At 42.9% G+C, this 15,115-nt stretch overlaps 1 protein-coding gene across 1 annotated transcript in view; it reads left to right on the top strand.

The window, feature by feature from the left end:
* Positions 1-15,115, top strand: part of LOC124799057 (facilitated trehalose transporter Tret1-2 homolog) — a 136,159-nt gene that overhangs the window by 40,788 nt on the left and 80,256 nt on the right. Inside the window, exon 3 of the mRNA XM_047262595.1 lies at positions 13,542-13,639. Coding sequence (XP_047118551.1) covers positions 13,542-13,639 — 98 coding nt within the window. The remainder of the gene's footprint in view (positions 1-13,541; positions 13,640-15,115) is intronic.

The following is a 15,115-nucleotide window of genomic DNA, read 5'->3' as shown; positions in this document are numbered from 1 at the left end:
TTTTTAATGAATGAGTAGCTGTACACCAAAGCTCGCGCCGAATTTGTATAACTTTGAGCGTACGACCAGTAACCAGGCGGTCAATGACGACGTGAACGGCGGACGTAACATCCGGAGGACAGCGTTCGCTAAAAGGCGGTCCGGAGCCCCAGTTTCGGCGCTTCCCCCCTTGCCCTTCTCTACCTGAGCCGCGGGGGTGGGGCCGGACCTCACCTTACCTTCGGGACGGAAGCGCCGGAGGAAGCAGCAGCAGCCAGCTATAGTCGGCCAGTCAGTCAGTCAGTTTGGGACATCGCTCGCCGCAGGACAGGGACACGGAGGCCGCTGCACGCGCCTCTCACACGCAGCACGGCTCAGCTCAGGGGATGCCTTCCAGCCGCTACCACAAGGTCAGTCGGTCCCAACACGCTGATAACACCGAGGGAGGCCCCGCTGTTCGCCAGATCAGTCCGCGTCCTGCGATACGGTACGATACGCGGCCACACTGACCCGTGATGGAATCGCGCTTCAGACTGCCGTCTCATCCGATCCGTAGCTAAAGCCGTTGGCACACGGACCATGCTGTCGAAAGTTAACGTTGAGCTTGCCAAGTTCAACGTGTTGCTGAACGCTCAGGAACGATGCGACTTGTGCGTACGGTACGTGGGCCCCAACGTGGTATACGCGATCGCAACGCACTCCAGCGGCAGTTGAGGGATGTTTCTAGTTCGTAAATCACACAGTTTACTCAAAGGGCGCGCGTACAATTCCTACGTTAGCTCTATTAAAACGCACATTTCCTCCATCGTCCACGAAAAGCAAAGTACCATGTCCAATCAATAAGGACACAGGTTTATAAAAGCTCCATTACAAACAGTGCGTTACAAATTTGGAATACTTCTCCGCATAAGATAAACATTATTTCATCATTCCCACATTTTAGTAAAGCCCCAAGGTCAGTCTTACTTGATCACTGTTCCTACCCAATAGCAGAATCTTTGCAACATGTGAATTACGAAGCGTAAAAGAAAAAGGGGCAAAATATATTTATACAAGTAGCGCAAGCTGTCCTGTAGATTAAGCCAATCGCACGAAGTTACCCCTCAAAAAGGGTGAACTTATATTTACATAACATCAAATATTATAGTATATACTTATATCAAACAAATAATACAGTATAAGAACCTAATAATAACGCGAATATTTGGAAAAAAATTGGGAGTGTCAATACGCGAACCACCGCCCCACTAAATAACTCTAAACAGGACAGTAACGCTATTCATTGCGCTAAACCAACATCATGCATTTCATAATCATATTATATTACCGGTTGCTGAAAACCTTAATCGCAGATATGTTACTAATTAAAATTTAATTATAACAAATTGTACCGAGAACAATGCGTTTTGGGTGGATATTCAGTGTGTCGCTGCCTTTAAATAGCCTACTCTCATAATACGGAAGTTACAATAATTCTTTTGCCACGAATATGATGTTTCTCATTATTTGATTGGAACGAATCACACAGTTAACAACGGGTTTTCCAGTGATTCTCAATTTGCTGGTGCTCAGAAACGGCATACATACATATAGGCTTGAAATGAACGCCAATATGGCACCTCACAACTCTGTACTGAAGGGAAACGGCGTGCTTGTGACGTAGGTGGCGTTATGCCATCTCATTGGTCAACGCTCAGACGCACGCTCAGAATATCTGACATGCCAGATATTGCTCTGCACGCTCGGAAAGACTGCCGAGCGTGCTATTCCACGCTATGACGTCAGAAACTCGGAACGCTCAACGTTCGGATGCACGGTCCGCGTGCCGACGGCTTAACGACAGCCACCTTCCGGTCGCGCTCAGTGTCTCAAGCACGTTAGACTCAAATAAAACACTTCATTTTCTTCCGGCGACCCCAACGCTACCTATGTTCTTCGCCACCACGTGTCAGTATCATTCTAAATAGTAGGTGGTGTATAAGTTCGCAGCGTTTTTCCATACATTTAATAAACACAACAAACACACGTAACAGAGACTTTAGTAATCAATAAAATATTCTCCTTCACTATTTACAAGTCTGCCAACGCTGGGGTAACTTTTCGATTCCGCGACTGAAGAAACCACTTAGTTCTGAGACGAAGTACTCGTCATGTTCGGAGCGCATTTTCATCCGGAAAGGAAGTTCCTTGAATAATGTACGGTAGATAGCGGAAAAGGTGAAAATCTGAGAGAGCAAGACCAGATGAACCAGGCGGGAGCAGAAGGACTTCCCAACCTAACTCCAGTATAGTGTTTTTTGTCAGGCTAGCAAAATACATTGCGGCACGTTGTTGTACTCAGAGATGTGACTGTTGTGCAGTGAGTAGGAATGATACAACGTTGTCCAGCCCACAGCACATCACTTACATAGAGATCGCGAAGAATAAGAGTGTCCCATAAGAGCTCATTCTTCTCAAGTAGCATTCGCGAATGGAAAGGAAAGAAACGGTAATACATGGTACAGCAGCTAGTACCCTCTCCTAGGCAGTTATAGTGATTCGCTGATACGCATACGACTCTAGAATTTCCTCGCGAAGTCCATATTAAGTGCACAACAGAATTTCTTCCCAATTAGTCTTTCTTTCATGGCTTAAGGTATTACAAATGCCTGAAATTCTTGAAGTATCCTCTGTAGCCATAAAAACGAAACCACACAATGAATGCTGTCAGGCCGCTGACTGCTGTACATAATCGAAAGCTTTCCGCTACTTATTTTGCTGCTTGTTCGATGTGTGTTTCATCTTTTTGACAGCGGAAAACTGGTATATTGGCTTTGGCACTCTCTGTACCTTCATTATTTGCTAACGTCTACCACATCTGTTCGCTTTCTTAAGGTTACAAATAATGAAACGTTCCAGTACCCGCGTAAGGCTCATGTAATCTATGTCCTGCGTTTAACAGCATCCTTTTCTGTGCGTGATGTACATTTCAGAGAAAAGCTTAAAAGCGTATTTAGCTCGTCCTATCGTCGTAAGCGCAAAGAAATTCGATCAGCTCCTCACGCTTTGGATCATCTGTAAGAACAGCGGATTTTAAAAGTAAACTGTGTCATCGTTCCGATCCTGTTATGTGTCAACAACCGAACCAGCCTTTGTTACAGGGCAGTACTTTGCGTTTTGACAGCCAATCAGTTTGAACGAGAAAAGAAAACAACGTTTCGCTCGGAATAACAGCAGAGGACAATAACTTCGTTGCCAGTGTAACAGTTTTGGAGCAGTGATGGACAGGCAGCGATGTGGAACCCACATCACTCCACCCTCTAGCAGGTTTTGCGTGTACGGTTTTCATTTATCGCGGAGCGCGCCCGTTGCCGATAAAACTCTATCCGGATGCAGATCCTATTAGCGCGTTTCCTGCGGCGGTCTCCCGTTGTGCCGCCCGGCACGTGGTATGTAATCTGAATGCGTGTTTATGCGTCCCTATCGCTGGCAGCCCGTTCCATCCACCCAAAAAACAAACATCGTTACCGCACGTGCTAAATGCGTTTCGCCAATATCGCCCTAAATCCCAGAAAATTAGTACACTACCGTACATTGATCTTCCGCATTTTTCGCCCAATTCTATACTGCAGTACTACTGACAATACGTAGTCACTTCCCATGGTACTATCTAGATTTTACTTCAGTACCTATGCTTGATTGAGCACTATCCATAAACATCAGACGGGAGTTTCGTCACCGGGACACGACCGAGAAGTTGCTGTTAGAAACAGCACCTTTGAGAAATTTACGAATTCACGTTGATAAATAAAAACAAATCGCTTCAGGTTCACGTTCCCCTATATTTTCGCACCACAAAACGAACTAAAAACGATTTACTGAAAAAAAAGTGTTTCGTAGCAGTCAAGTTTTAATGCAATAACCGCCAAATACGACCTTTTAGTTTGAGAAAGTTGTAATCTAGTAACACGCCTGCTCAGTTTGCTTTTATCAGCCAGATACAGCAAAAGGCACGTGACGTCATTCAAACATGTTTCTGGCTATAAAACAGAACACAGCCGCGATTCTTTTCAATTTTACTGGCTATTTTTTTATGACGTTAGTGGTAACAGACTGATCTGTAACACAGTGGCGAAGCTAATGAATGTGGTTTCATCTTAAGCATTCGTGCAGCATGGGTTATATTCTGGGCCTTGATGGCCTGTTCGGGCGGAGTTTAGTTTTATGAATCATGAGTTACAACACACTGACGTCACACTCTCCTGTGCTGTCGATAACAGCGAACTGAAAATACGTCATACTGTATCCTATTTTATGTGAAGCTGACTGACGTAGTGTACTTGGTGGTTCTTGCATTCAAACTTGCATGTGAAAAAAAAAAAAATATGCTGCCCGATGAATCGGGGCATTGCAGGTTCTCTGGAAAGTATGTCGTTTTTGGTAATATTTGCGATATGCAGATGTCAAGGAACATGACACCGGCACATAAAACGGTTACATTGCAGAAACACTCCCCAATCGAAGTGTGGAATATTATAAGTCTTTTGCTGCACTATTTATTTATTTACTCGTAGTGATACAAGTTAAACAACGGTATCGTTTCGGCTTTTTGCCATTGTCAAGTATACCTGTAAACATGATTATGTTAGTCTATGTCTACATATGGCAGCTTATGCTTACGTCTTAGCTGGTATGACGTGGTCCATAAAGCATCTCGGAGCGTATATGGTTCAAATGGCTCTGAGCACTATGGGACTTAACAGCTGAGGTCATCAGTCCCCTAGAACTTAGAACTACTTAAACCTAAGGACATCACACACATCCATGCCCAAGGCAGGATTCGAACCTGCAACCGTAGCAGTCGCGCGGTTCCAGACTGAAGCGCCTAGAACCGCTCGGCCATCAGAGCGCATATGTCGGCTGTCTTTTTGTTATGATATGATCACGTTATTTGTACGTTTACTTTTTATTTGTGTGATCATGTAAAGTTATTTTTGATAGCTTCGGTACAATCGATGCTGTATGTTTAGAACGGAATTTCTATTTTGCGGAAAGTGATTACGTTTAATTTTTCAGAGGTGGAGTTTTGTGGTTTTTGTGTAAATGATAAATGTTCTATTGTTTTGTATTTCTAGCGATTACCCTCTTTCTTTTATAACGTCAATAAAATATAAAAAAATCTTCGAAAATTTTATTGACGTTATAAAAGAAAAACGGTAAATTATCGCGATAAACAAAGGATAATAGAACACTTATCATCTATATAAAAAGTATAAAACGCAAAAATAATTCCTCTGAAAAAATAAACGTAATCAAACTTACCAGCGAAATATAATTTCGACTGTAAACATATAGCATCACTGGAGCCGAAGCGTCAAGAAAGCTGTGAAAAATAATTTTAGAAGATCACGCAAATAAGAAATAAACATATAAATAACATGTTCGTATCATGAAAGAAAGACAACCGAGATTTACGCACCAAGATGCCATATGAGCCACGCCATACCAGCTAAAACGTAAGCTATATGTAGACAAAGACTAACATAGACGTAAGGAACAATATTACACCTACTATACCCCGTTCACAGGTACACTTCATAACGACAAAACGCCGTGTAACTCGTATCACTCCGAGTAAATAAACAGTGCAGCCAAAAGGCTTAAAATATGCCGTTCTTCGACCCCGTGCAAGCTGCGGGCCTACTGGAAAGGAAATTCTTGAATATTAATGCAGCGGAGGTAAATAAACAACGAAACGGACAAGACGACAATCACTCCTACCACAAAGCAAGCCGCGCTGACGACAATCATTCCTACCACAAAGCAAGCCACGCTGAAAGCAATTCTTGCTGCTTGTTCCTTCAGTGCTTGTTGAGTTAACAGTGTTACCGCCAGTGTTGCCCTGGTTACTGCTGAGTCAGACAGTTTGAATTTTCATCGAGATTCACACCAAATAACTAACGGTTAGATTTAATTGCTATTTTGAAAGTAACTAATGAAATATTTTATTGGCATCTCACTCTACACCGCAGAAAACAGAAATGTTTTGTCAGCATACGTAGTTCCTGGAACTGCGGACGGAAGCAGCCGATTACGTGCTGCTAAGCGCTCTGGTGTCGTGTTGGAGACCTCGTTAACGATAGAATCATGAGTTCACAGCTCTACAGCAGTCAGTCTGTTGATATAGATTTCTAATAAAAACTCAACAATCTTACGTAGACGTTTCTCTTGCTAGTATGAAATTTTTCTTTTGATGGAAAAATTGGTGTTTATTTAGGACACAACTAGAATAACGATTAGATTGCCGGTAACTATGCGTAAACCGTAAACATTATTGCCGTTTCAAGTTGTGCATATTTTGTATTGTGTTAGATTGCAATCTTGACAACGCAGTCAGTTACTGTTCTTTTCTTTTAGTAAACACAGTCTATTTTATGTGTTGCAGTGTGGTATATTACAGTTAATTCAGACGGGTTTTATTTTCGAAAAGTCTTACGTCATACCTTTGTTTACTGCGTTAAAAAGTACAGATTTACAACAGTTCTATTTTGTTTCTGCGTAAGTTGAATAGGCATTTTCACGGTAGAGATTTTAATGACTTGCGCAGTTTTTCTGCCTCAAGTAATCACAGGATTAATGTACACTAATTTTCAACTCTTTTTAACACGTTCACGTTATATCTAATCAATATGCTATTTTCACAATTTTCGGGTACAGTGTGCAGCTGAGTAAATTAGTACTGTATTTACATTTTGTCACACGCATTTCAGAAAAAACTGTTAACAAGTCTCTTCATGGACCAGGAATATACACATATTTACAATTACTGGCAACATATTCCATTTACTTATTCTGACACTGTACTTTTAGAAAATGTGTAGGCTCCATATTTCAGGCCACTAAAGATGTTTGTTATTAAACTGAGCTCAAAAAGAACGGCAAAATACATTTGAATCACTGAGTTGTAGAGGCATAACCGCATCTCCGTTAACATTGTAGGCGGGGTAAACAAAAGTGGCCCGGAGAACAGAGTTCCAGGGTACAAAGAAACACACCGGAGGAAAGGAAATACAATACTAACCTGACAATAGCAGATGTTGAAAGTGACCACCTGTCATCTCTTGACGCTTTTGGGTCCTTATCAGTTAAGTTGCTGAAGGCGGATCGAACCTGGACAGCTGGGGTTGCTGCAGTTTCATCCGAAATGTTGTGCTGCAGTTCTTGAAAACTATTAGGGTTGCCCTGATGCACCTTAGACTTGAGGGCACCCACACAAAGTAACCGCACATTGAAAGATCAGGTGACCCGGGTGGCCAGCTAGGGCCGCGAACAGACTGTGAAGATTGTGTAAATGCAAGTTCGGTCGGCTGTATGGGCAGTTGCCCATCCTGTTGGAAGAAACTGGAGGTCTCTTCCTCCTCCGTTAAAGTTGCCACAAATTCACGTCCAGTCGTTTCCGCTCGTCCGGGCCACTTCTGCTTGCCCCACCGTACTTCCAACCGACGATTGGCAGGTCGAAAACGATGCAGATTTTTATTATTTTGAGTTCACAGTATCTTATTTCAAGCTCAAAACATTATCAAAAAAACGTTCCCATTGGTTTTCTACGTAACATTTTATCAATTCTGACACATTTGATGTGGTTTTAATTTACAAGAAGACTACTACATATTTAAAAGAATAGTTTATATCATACTTGCTTCGTTCCTGTGTTATGACAGTTAATTAGGGGCATTGGTGATAATTTGTAGAAGAAGCTCGTTTATTTTTCGCATAGCATTTTTTCTGCCTTTGCTTTACAAATATATTTACTTTTACTACTCTGCATTGCAAAATGTCGAGTGCTGTGTTTATGTGAAAAGAATGGTTTTCATAAAATAACGGCTTACTGACAATTTACTTGTAGTCCAATCAGCGAACATCGAGATCAGTCTCTTTTGATCTGGTTATCCTCCATAGCAAGATTTCAACAGCAAATTTCACTGCTATTTTATTAAAGCGTCAAAAACAAATTTCAGAAATTCCGTGTACAGTCTGGGCCATTTACCCAGCGCCGCCATCTCGTGCAGCGTATACTCGCCAGCGAACAAAGACCGCAGGAAGCAGCCTCTGGCTACACAGTCATCATCGACCCAGGACAGAGCACAAAGGGGCGCTTCAGAAGCCGATCGAGGGGCGAACGATAAAGAGAGGCAAAAAAACCTCTGGAAAAGCCGCATATGAAATAGCACTTTCAGGGATTAAACGCAGCCAGCGGCAACGGTTTTTGCCAAGAAGATTCGACGTCGGACGGGCGGCAAACATTTCGGTGACCCAATCTGAAGCAGGTGATGAGGTCGCGGCGGGTAGAGGGGTGAGAGCTGCGCCATTCCTGGGAAACTGCGAGTCCCGGCACAGCACCACTTTGCATAAATCCAGGCGGCGCGGCGGCGGCGGCGGCGGCTTGTCTGCCAATTCCATTAGCGGCACGAGTCTGGAGACCCGCAATCGTATCGCTAGTGCCTGGGGTTCGACTCATTCACTCGCCGCACCCACTGTATGCCTTTCTTTGCGTTTTCTTTGTTCCACGAGAACGAAGTATGTAGCTAGTTCTGCAAACGTCAGTGTCGATGAACAAAGCCGCGGCCTGCTAGCAATGTAGCAGTTTAACCCTTAACACTATCGACCGTCTCTCAGACCGCTAACTAATTTTTGTGTCGAGGTATTTCTCACACCCCTGCAAAGCCAAATGGACTCTTACATGTACCTTCCTATTGGCTGTCAAGCTACACGTGTCAGCATTCTTGCATTGTTGCTGCTCTTTGTTTCGTAATTATTGGCCTTGAGAGATCTCACAGACAGAATTCGAAAATCGAAAAACGTGCACCTTTTGCCCTCCGCGTCTGAAGAGGAAAACAAGGTATGCATGTAAACAGCACGGTGTTCCGATTTGTTTGGAGTGTTCCAGGAAGGTCTGCGTGAAGTGTTTGCAGTTGGAAATTGAGTAAAGTATGATTCAGTAGCACATGAGAACAAGTATTTAGTTTTTACTTGTAATTTCAGAAGTAAAATGCTGGCAAAGTTTCTCCATTCATAGACTTATGGACTGAAATATTCGCTTTACATTGCAAAGTGAGTCGTAAACTGAAAGCTGACTTCGCACACAATTTATCGTAAGTCATGTCGGATTTTTCCACCTAGTTATATTGCCAATTTGTAATATAATCCCTCTGATGAAAATCTATGTGTGAGTAGAAAGCTAACAATTTGCTGTTATTTTCGTAACTCATAAAATAAAAATATAATCCAGATTTCGCATTGTTTTAATTGTCGAAATGTTTAAAATACCGCAGTGTTTAAAAAAAATCAAATTTCTACAAAAGCCACCTCTAAGAAGCGTAATGATTGGCTGGAAGTCAAGAAACTATACAGGGTGTTACAAAAAGGTACTGCCAAACTTTCAGGAAACATTCCTCACACAAAGAAAGAAAATATGTTATGTGGACATGTGTCTGGAAACGCTTAATTTCCATGTTAGAGCTCATTTTATTACTTCTCTTCAAATTAGATTAATCATGGAATGGAAACACACAACAACAGAACGTACCAGCGTGACTTCAAACACTTTGTTACAGGAAATGTTCAAAATGTCCTCCGTTAGCGAGGATACATGCATCCACCCTCCGTCGCACGGAATCCCTGATGAGCTGATGCAACCCTGGAGAATGGCGTATTGTATCACAGCCATCCACAATACGAGCACGAAGAGTCTCCACATTTGGTACTGGGGTTGCGTAGACAAGAGCTTTCAAATGCCCCCATAAATGAAAGTCAAGAGGGTTGCGGTAAGGAGAGCGTGCAGGCCATGGAATTGGTACGCCTCTACCAATCCATTGATCACCGAATCTGTTGTTGAGAAGCGTACGAAGACTTCGACTGAAATGTGCAGGAGCTCCATCGTGCATGAACCACATGTTGTGTCGTACTTGTAAAGGCACATGTTCTAGCACCACAGATACAGTATCCCGTATGAAATCATGATAACGTGCTCCATTGAGCCTAGGTGGAAGAACATACTGACGAAACTAAAATGAGCTCTTAAACATGGAAATTAAGCGTTTCCGGACACATGTCCACATAACATCTTTTCTTTATTTGTGTGTGAGGAATGTTTCCTGAAAGTTTGGCCGTAGCTTTTTGTAACACCCTGTATATATTCAGCAAAATTCTGGTTTGATATATAAAATAGAAAAATGCGGTCTGTGAAACCCCTCCATAGTAATTGTGTTCCTGTGAATGACCATAGTAGTTAAGGGTTAAAGTGGCGTGCTTGATTTGTGTGTGCGTGTATGAGGGAGGGGGATGGTGGCGCAGGGCTGTCAGATAAGTTTACATTATTCGTTCAAGCACTTGGGATTCACTAATAGTTTATTTTAAACTCACAGGTGCGTTTATTTTAGTTCAAATGGCTCTGAGCACTATGGTACTTACCTTCTGAGGTCATCAGTCTAGAACTACTTAAACCTAACTATCGTAAGGACATCACACACATTCATGCCCGAGGCAGGATTCGAACCTGCGACCGCAGCGGTCGCGCGCTTCCAGACTGTAGCGCCTAGAACCGCTCGGCCACCACGGCCGGGGTTTATTTTAGTCTTACAAACGGCTGGGATGATATGTCCGACGGAACCCGAAGGGAATCCACAACCACACTGTAAGAATGCGGTTTGTTGCGCTGGTTAAGACATTCCAGGCAATCGTTACGTCATTAGGCAATACAATGAAACTGGAAGTAAAATCTTCTGGGTTGTTACGCCGGGGTTGTTACCCCGCCACATATTTATTCTAAGCGATCGACGTTTCAACTCATCTGCTGGGTTCTTCTTCAGGATCTTCTGGTGTCCAAGATAAACTGAACGGTGTCCGTTAAGTTAGTTCGATGGTATGAAAGAAATTTGACGCAGCCTAACTACCTAAAACATTTTATCTTCAGTGACAACGACTGCGGAAGCCTGCAGACATACGATAATTCATACAGTTTAATAGGAACGAAAGCTATTTCGACATTACGACCGAGCGATGTCATTGACTGTCCATATCTGATTGGTGATCTGTCGCGCTCACTTCCCATCATTCATTGCGCAAACAATTAACGATTTCAGCACGCAATGAAAGAGCCTGGTACACTGTAAGTGCACTTTTCCCACAGTCTCATTTCTCTGTTCTGAATTAAGCCCAATAGTTTTATTAGAATCTGAAATAGTTCTTGATACTGCTTACCGTAATAAATGGCATATTACCTTGTTTGATGTCAATGAAAAATAGAAAACTAGTTCTAAAATGGTTCAAATGGCTCTGAGCACTATGGGACTTAACTTATGAGGTCATCAGACCCCTAGAATTTAGAACTATTTAAACCTAACTAACCTAAGGACATCACACGGTACTTAATAACTACAGCTTTTGTGACTTCCCTTCTTGGTGCGCATTTAGACTTATATTTCGTTGTCATGGTTTTGCTAGTACTGCGCAATGTCTCGATGCCAGCTGTACAGCTTTTTTGCCATACTCTGTTTTGTTGTGAAAAATGGTTATTTTTGCTATAACCACTTCGCTTTACTCCTGCTTCTTACATACATTCGTAACTGTAAACATCAGTCTCTATTTTAACAACGTAGCTATAAAGTTCGTTTCGTTCAAATGGCTCTGAGCACTTTGCGACTTTACTTCTGAGGTCATCAGTCGCCTAGAACTTAGAACTAATTAAACCTAACCAACTTAAGGATATCACATACATCCATGCCCGAGGCAGGATTCGAACCTGCGACCGTAGCGGTCGCTCGGTTCCAGCCATAGCGCCTAGAACCGCACGGCCACTCCGGCCGGCGTTCGTTTCGTGACAATGGCTTCAGTTTCTTTACGATATATATCAGTACGGTACACTGTCGTCTCCATTCCACCTACAACACTTCTTTTTATGATACTCGATGTATCTTCTTTCTTATGTATATTTCTTTTCTGATTTTGGGACACAACATCGTGATTGTAATAATTACGATATATATCAGTACGGTACACTGTCGTCTCCATTCCACCTACAACACTTCTTTTTATGATACTCGACCTATCTTCTTTCTTATGTATATTTCTTTTCTGATTTTGGGACACAACATCGTGATTGTAATAAGGTTATTTAACCAGGTTATTTTTCCGATGCAGAAAGTTCTTGTAATATCTGTCTTATTTACAGTAATTACGCAACTAGTCAAACAAGCCACTTTGTATCGCAGTCTTCAACTTATCCGAAATTCCGATTGTAACATTACGGGGTGCAACAGGCAAAATTCGTTTCAAAATGCTGTTGACAATGGCTGAAATATCAGTGTTCGTGTCGTATCCTTGTAATCCGTCAGTATCGATTTGTTTCACTGAGCGCTACATGTAACCTCTAATTCAAAAATGGAAATTCAAGGTACTTATATCAACAATGTAAAAAAAGATGGATTACTACTTACTGAAAAGAAGACACAAGTTGCAGAGAGGCACAATTAAAAGACAATTACGTAAAGCTTTCAGCCACAGGCTTCATCAATAAAAGATAGACACACACCATTCACACTTCCCTGCCACCTCCAGATTGCTGCTTGCATCACGTGATAGTTGCATTCAAGCCCGAGATGCTGAAGCTGACGGTCGTATGTGTGTGAGGTGAGGTTTTGTGTGTGTGTGTGTGTGTGTGTGTGTGTGTGTGTGTGTGTGTTACTGACGAAGACTGTGGTCGAATGCTTTACGTAAGTGTGTCTTAATTGTACCTGTCCGCAACTTAGCCTCTAATTCAGTATTAAACAGTAATCTTATGGTAAATATTAGTTCTTTTGTGCCGTATTGGAGCCCGCTGAAAATAAACTGTTGTTATTGATTGGTTGATTTGGGGAAGGGACCAAACAGTGAGGTCATCGGTCCCATCGGATTAGGGAAGGATGGTGAAGAAAGTCGGCCTTGTCCCGTCAAGGGAACCATCCGGCATTTGCCTGAAGTGATTTAGTGAAGTCGCGGAAAACCTAAATCAGGCTGGCCGCGGACGCGAGTTTAAACCGTCGTCCTCCCGCATGCGAGTCCAGTGTGCTAACCGTTGCGCCACCTCGCTCGGTAAAATGACAAATGTACCATTCTCGGTAGCTGACATCATCCTCCTCCCCTCCCCTGCCCGGATTATTTTTTTTTTCTTGTCTTTTTCTTCATAGTCCACACAACTGACTTCTATGTCTGTCACGGGTTACGATTCGTCAGACGAGTTACGCCTAGGTGACATTAGAGGTTTCATCTTATGACTGCTGAAAAACTTTTAGCGCTGAAGATGCAAATGTTCGAACGTAATAATTTCAAAACTAGAAACAATACACATGTAAACAACAAATGACAAGTAGAAGAACGAAATGGAGATTAGAATTTTGAATACTGTCGAAATATAAGCGATAATGAGCGCCACAAATAGAAGAACCCACTTGCAAATATAATGTAACCCTGGTACAAATGGATGTTTCAGGTGACGGTGATGCCGACCGACCCCGCCGATGGCTCGGCGGCGGCCTTGACAGCGACAGCAACAGCGACGCCGACATCGACGGGCTGCAAGGTGCCGTTGCGCAGCTCCACCGTCAGCGTCGTCACCAAGCCGGACCGGCCGCAGCACTTATCGCAGGTAGGCCGCCCACTTCCGATCTCGCCCTCGTGGCAGCACAGTGGGAGAGCTGACGACGCCGCAGCCGGCGGCATTTTTTTTTTTTTAACCAAATACATTTAATTCCGTCAGCTAGCTCAAGCATCAAGTTCGTTTCCGCAGCAACTATACAAATACTCGTTAATTTTTCTTGCTGCAATATTGTTATTGAATATCCCAAATGCGGTTCTCCTTTTATATGAGAAGTAACTTCAGACTATGCTCTGAGGCAGCATACAATTTGTCTAAATAAAAACAGACGCTAAGTAAGGAAACAGTTCTTCCATTCGTTGTCGTTGGCGGCCATCTTAATTGAATACCGAATCATTAGTGAAGTGCTCACATCTCATAGCAAACACAGAACAGGATCCGCAAACGTAGGAAAACAGAAAATATCGATGCGAATGTGTGTCAAATTTTCGTAAGTGAAGTTTAAGTGCGTCTTCCGACCCGTGACCATACGGGTGGAAGTAGGCCCACATCAGGCAACAAATAAATAAATAAAAACTGTTAATTCTAGAATGAGATTTTCACTCTGCAGCGGAGTGTGCGCTGATATGAAACTTTCTGGCAGATTAAAACTGTGTGCCGGATCGAGACTCGAACTCAGGACCTTTGCCTTTCGCGGGCAAGTGCTCCACCATCTGAGCTACCCAAGCACGACTCACGCCCCGTCCTCACAACTTTGCTTCCGCCAGTACCTCGCCTCCTACCTTCCAAACTTTACAGAAGCTCTCAGAGCTTGCCCGCGAAAGGCAACAGTACCCACTGTTTATTTTTCCAGAGCATCCACAGCAGATGCTTTTTATACAGGGTGTCCCAGCTATCGTGTCCACCCAAAATATCTCTGGAACAATAACAGCTTTTGGAAAACGTCTTTCACTGGTATCAATGTAGGGCTGGGGCCCATGAATGTACATATTTGGAAGCATTCTAAAACGAAAGCATATGTGTTTTCTAACACAAACTTATGTTTTTTTAAATGGACCTCCTATATTTTTTCTTGAGCAATTCCATAGCATGACAAAGCACATACACAATGGCGTTGATTGCATCGCAATATTCCCATTACATCCCGAGATATTGAGACGCGAAGTTGACGCTTGAAACACCCGACATGCGCTGCTAGCGCACGTCCTGAGGCTCAGGCGTGAACCCCATGCTGCCCGTATTCGCGATGTGATTGACATGTGTAATCACACCTCCATACTTATAAAGAGGGACACTTACTTACATGTGTAATCACACCTCCATACTTATAAAGAGGGACACTTACTTGTCAATCACATCGCGATTACGGGCAGCATGGGATTCACGCCTGAGCCTCAGGACGTGCGCTAGCAGTGCATGTCGGGTGTTTCAAGCGTCAACTTCGCGTCTCAATATCTCGGGATGTAATGGGAATATTGCGATGCAATCAACGCCATTGTGTATGTGCTTTGTCATGTTATGGATTAC

Source organism: Schistocerca piceifrons, chromosome 5, assembly GCF_021461385.2.
Source record: "Schistocerca piceifrons isolate TAMUIC-IGC-003096 chromosome 5, iqSchPice1.1, whole genome shotgun sequence".
In the NCBI taxonomy this organism is placed as follows: domain Eukaryota; kingdom Metazoa; phylum Arthropoda; class Insecta; order Orthoptera; family Acrididae; genus Schistocerca; species Schistocerca piceifrons.
The sequence above is the reverse complement of the archived record's forward strand: the minus strand, read 5'-3'. Positions and strand labels throughout refer to the sequence as shown.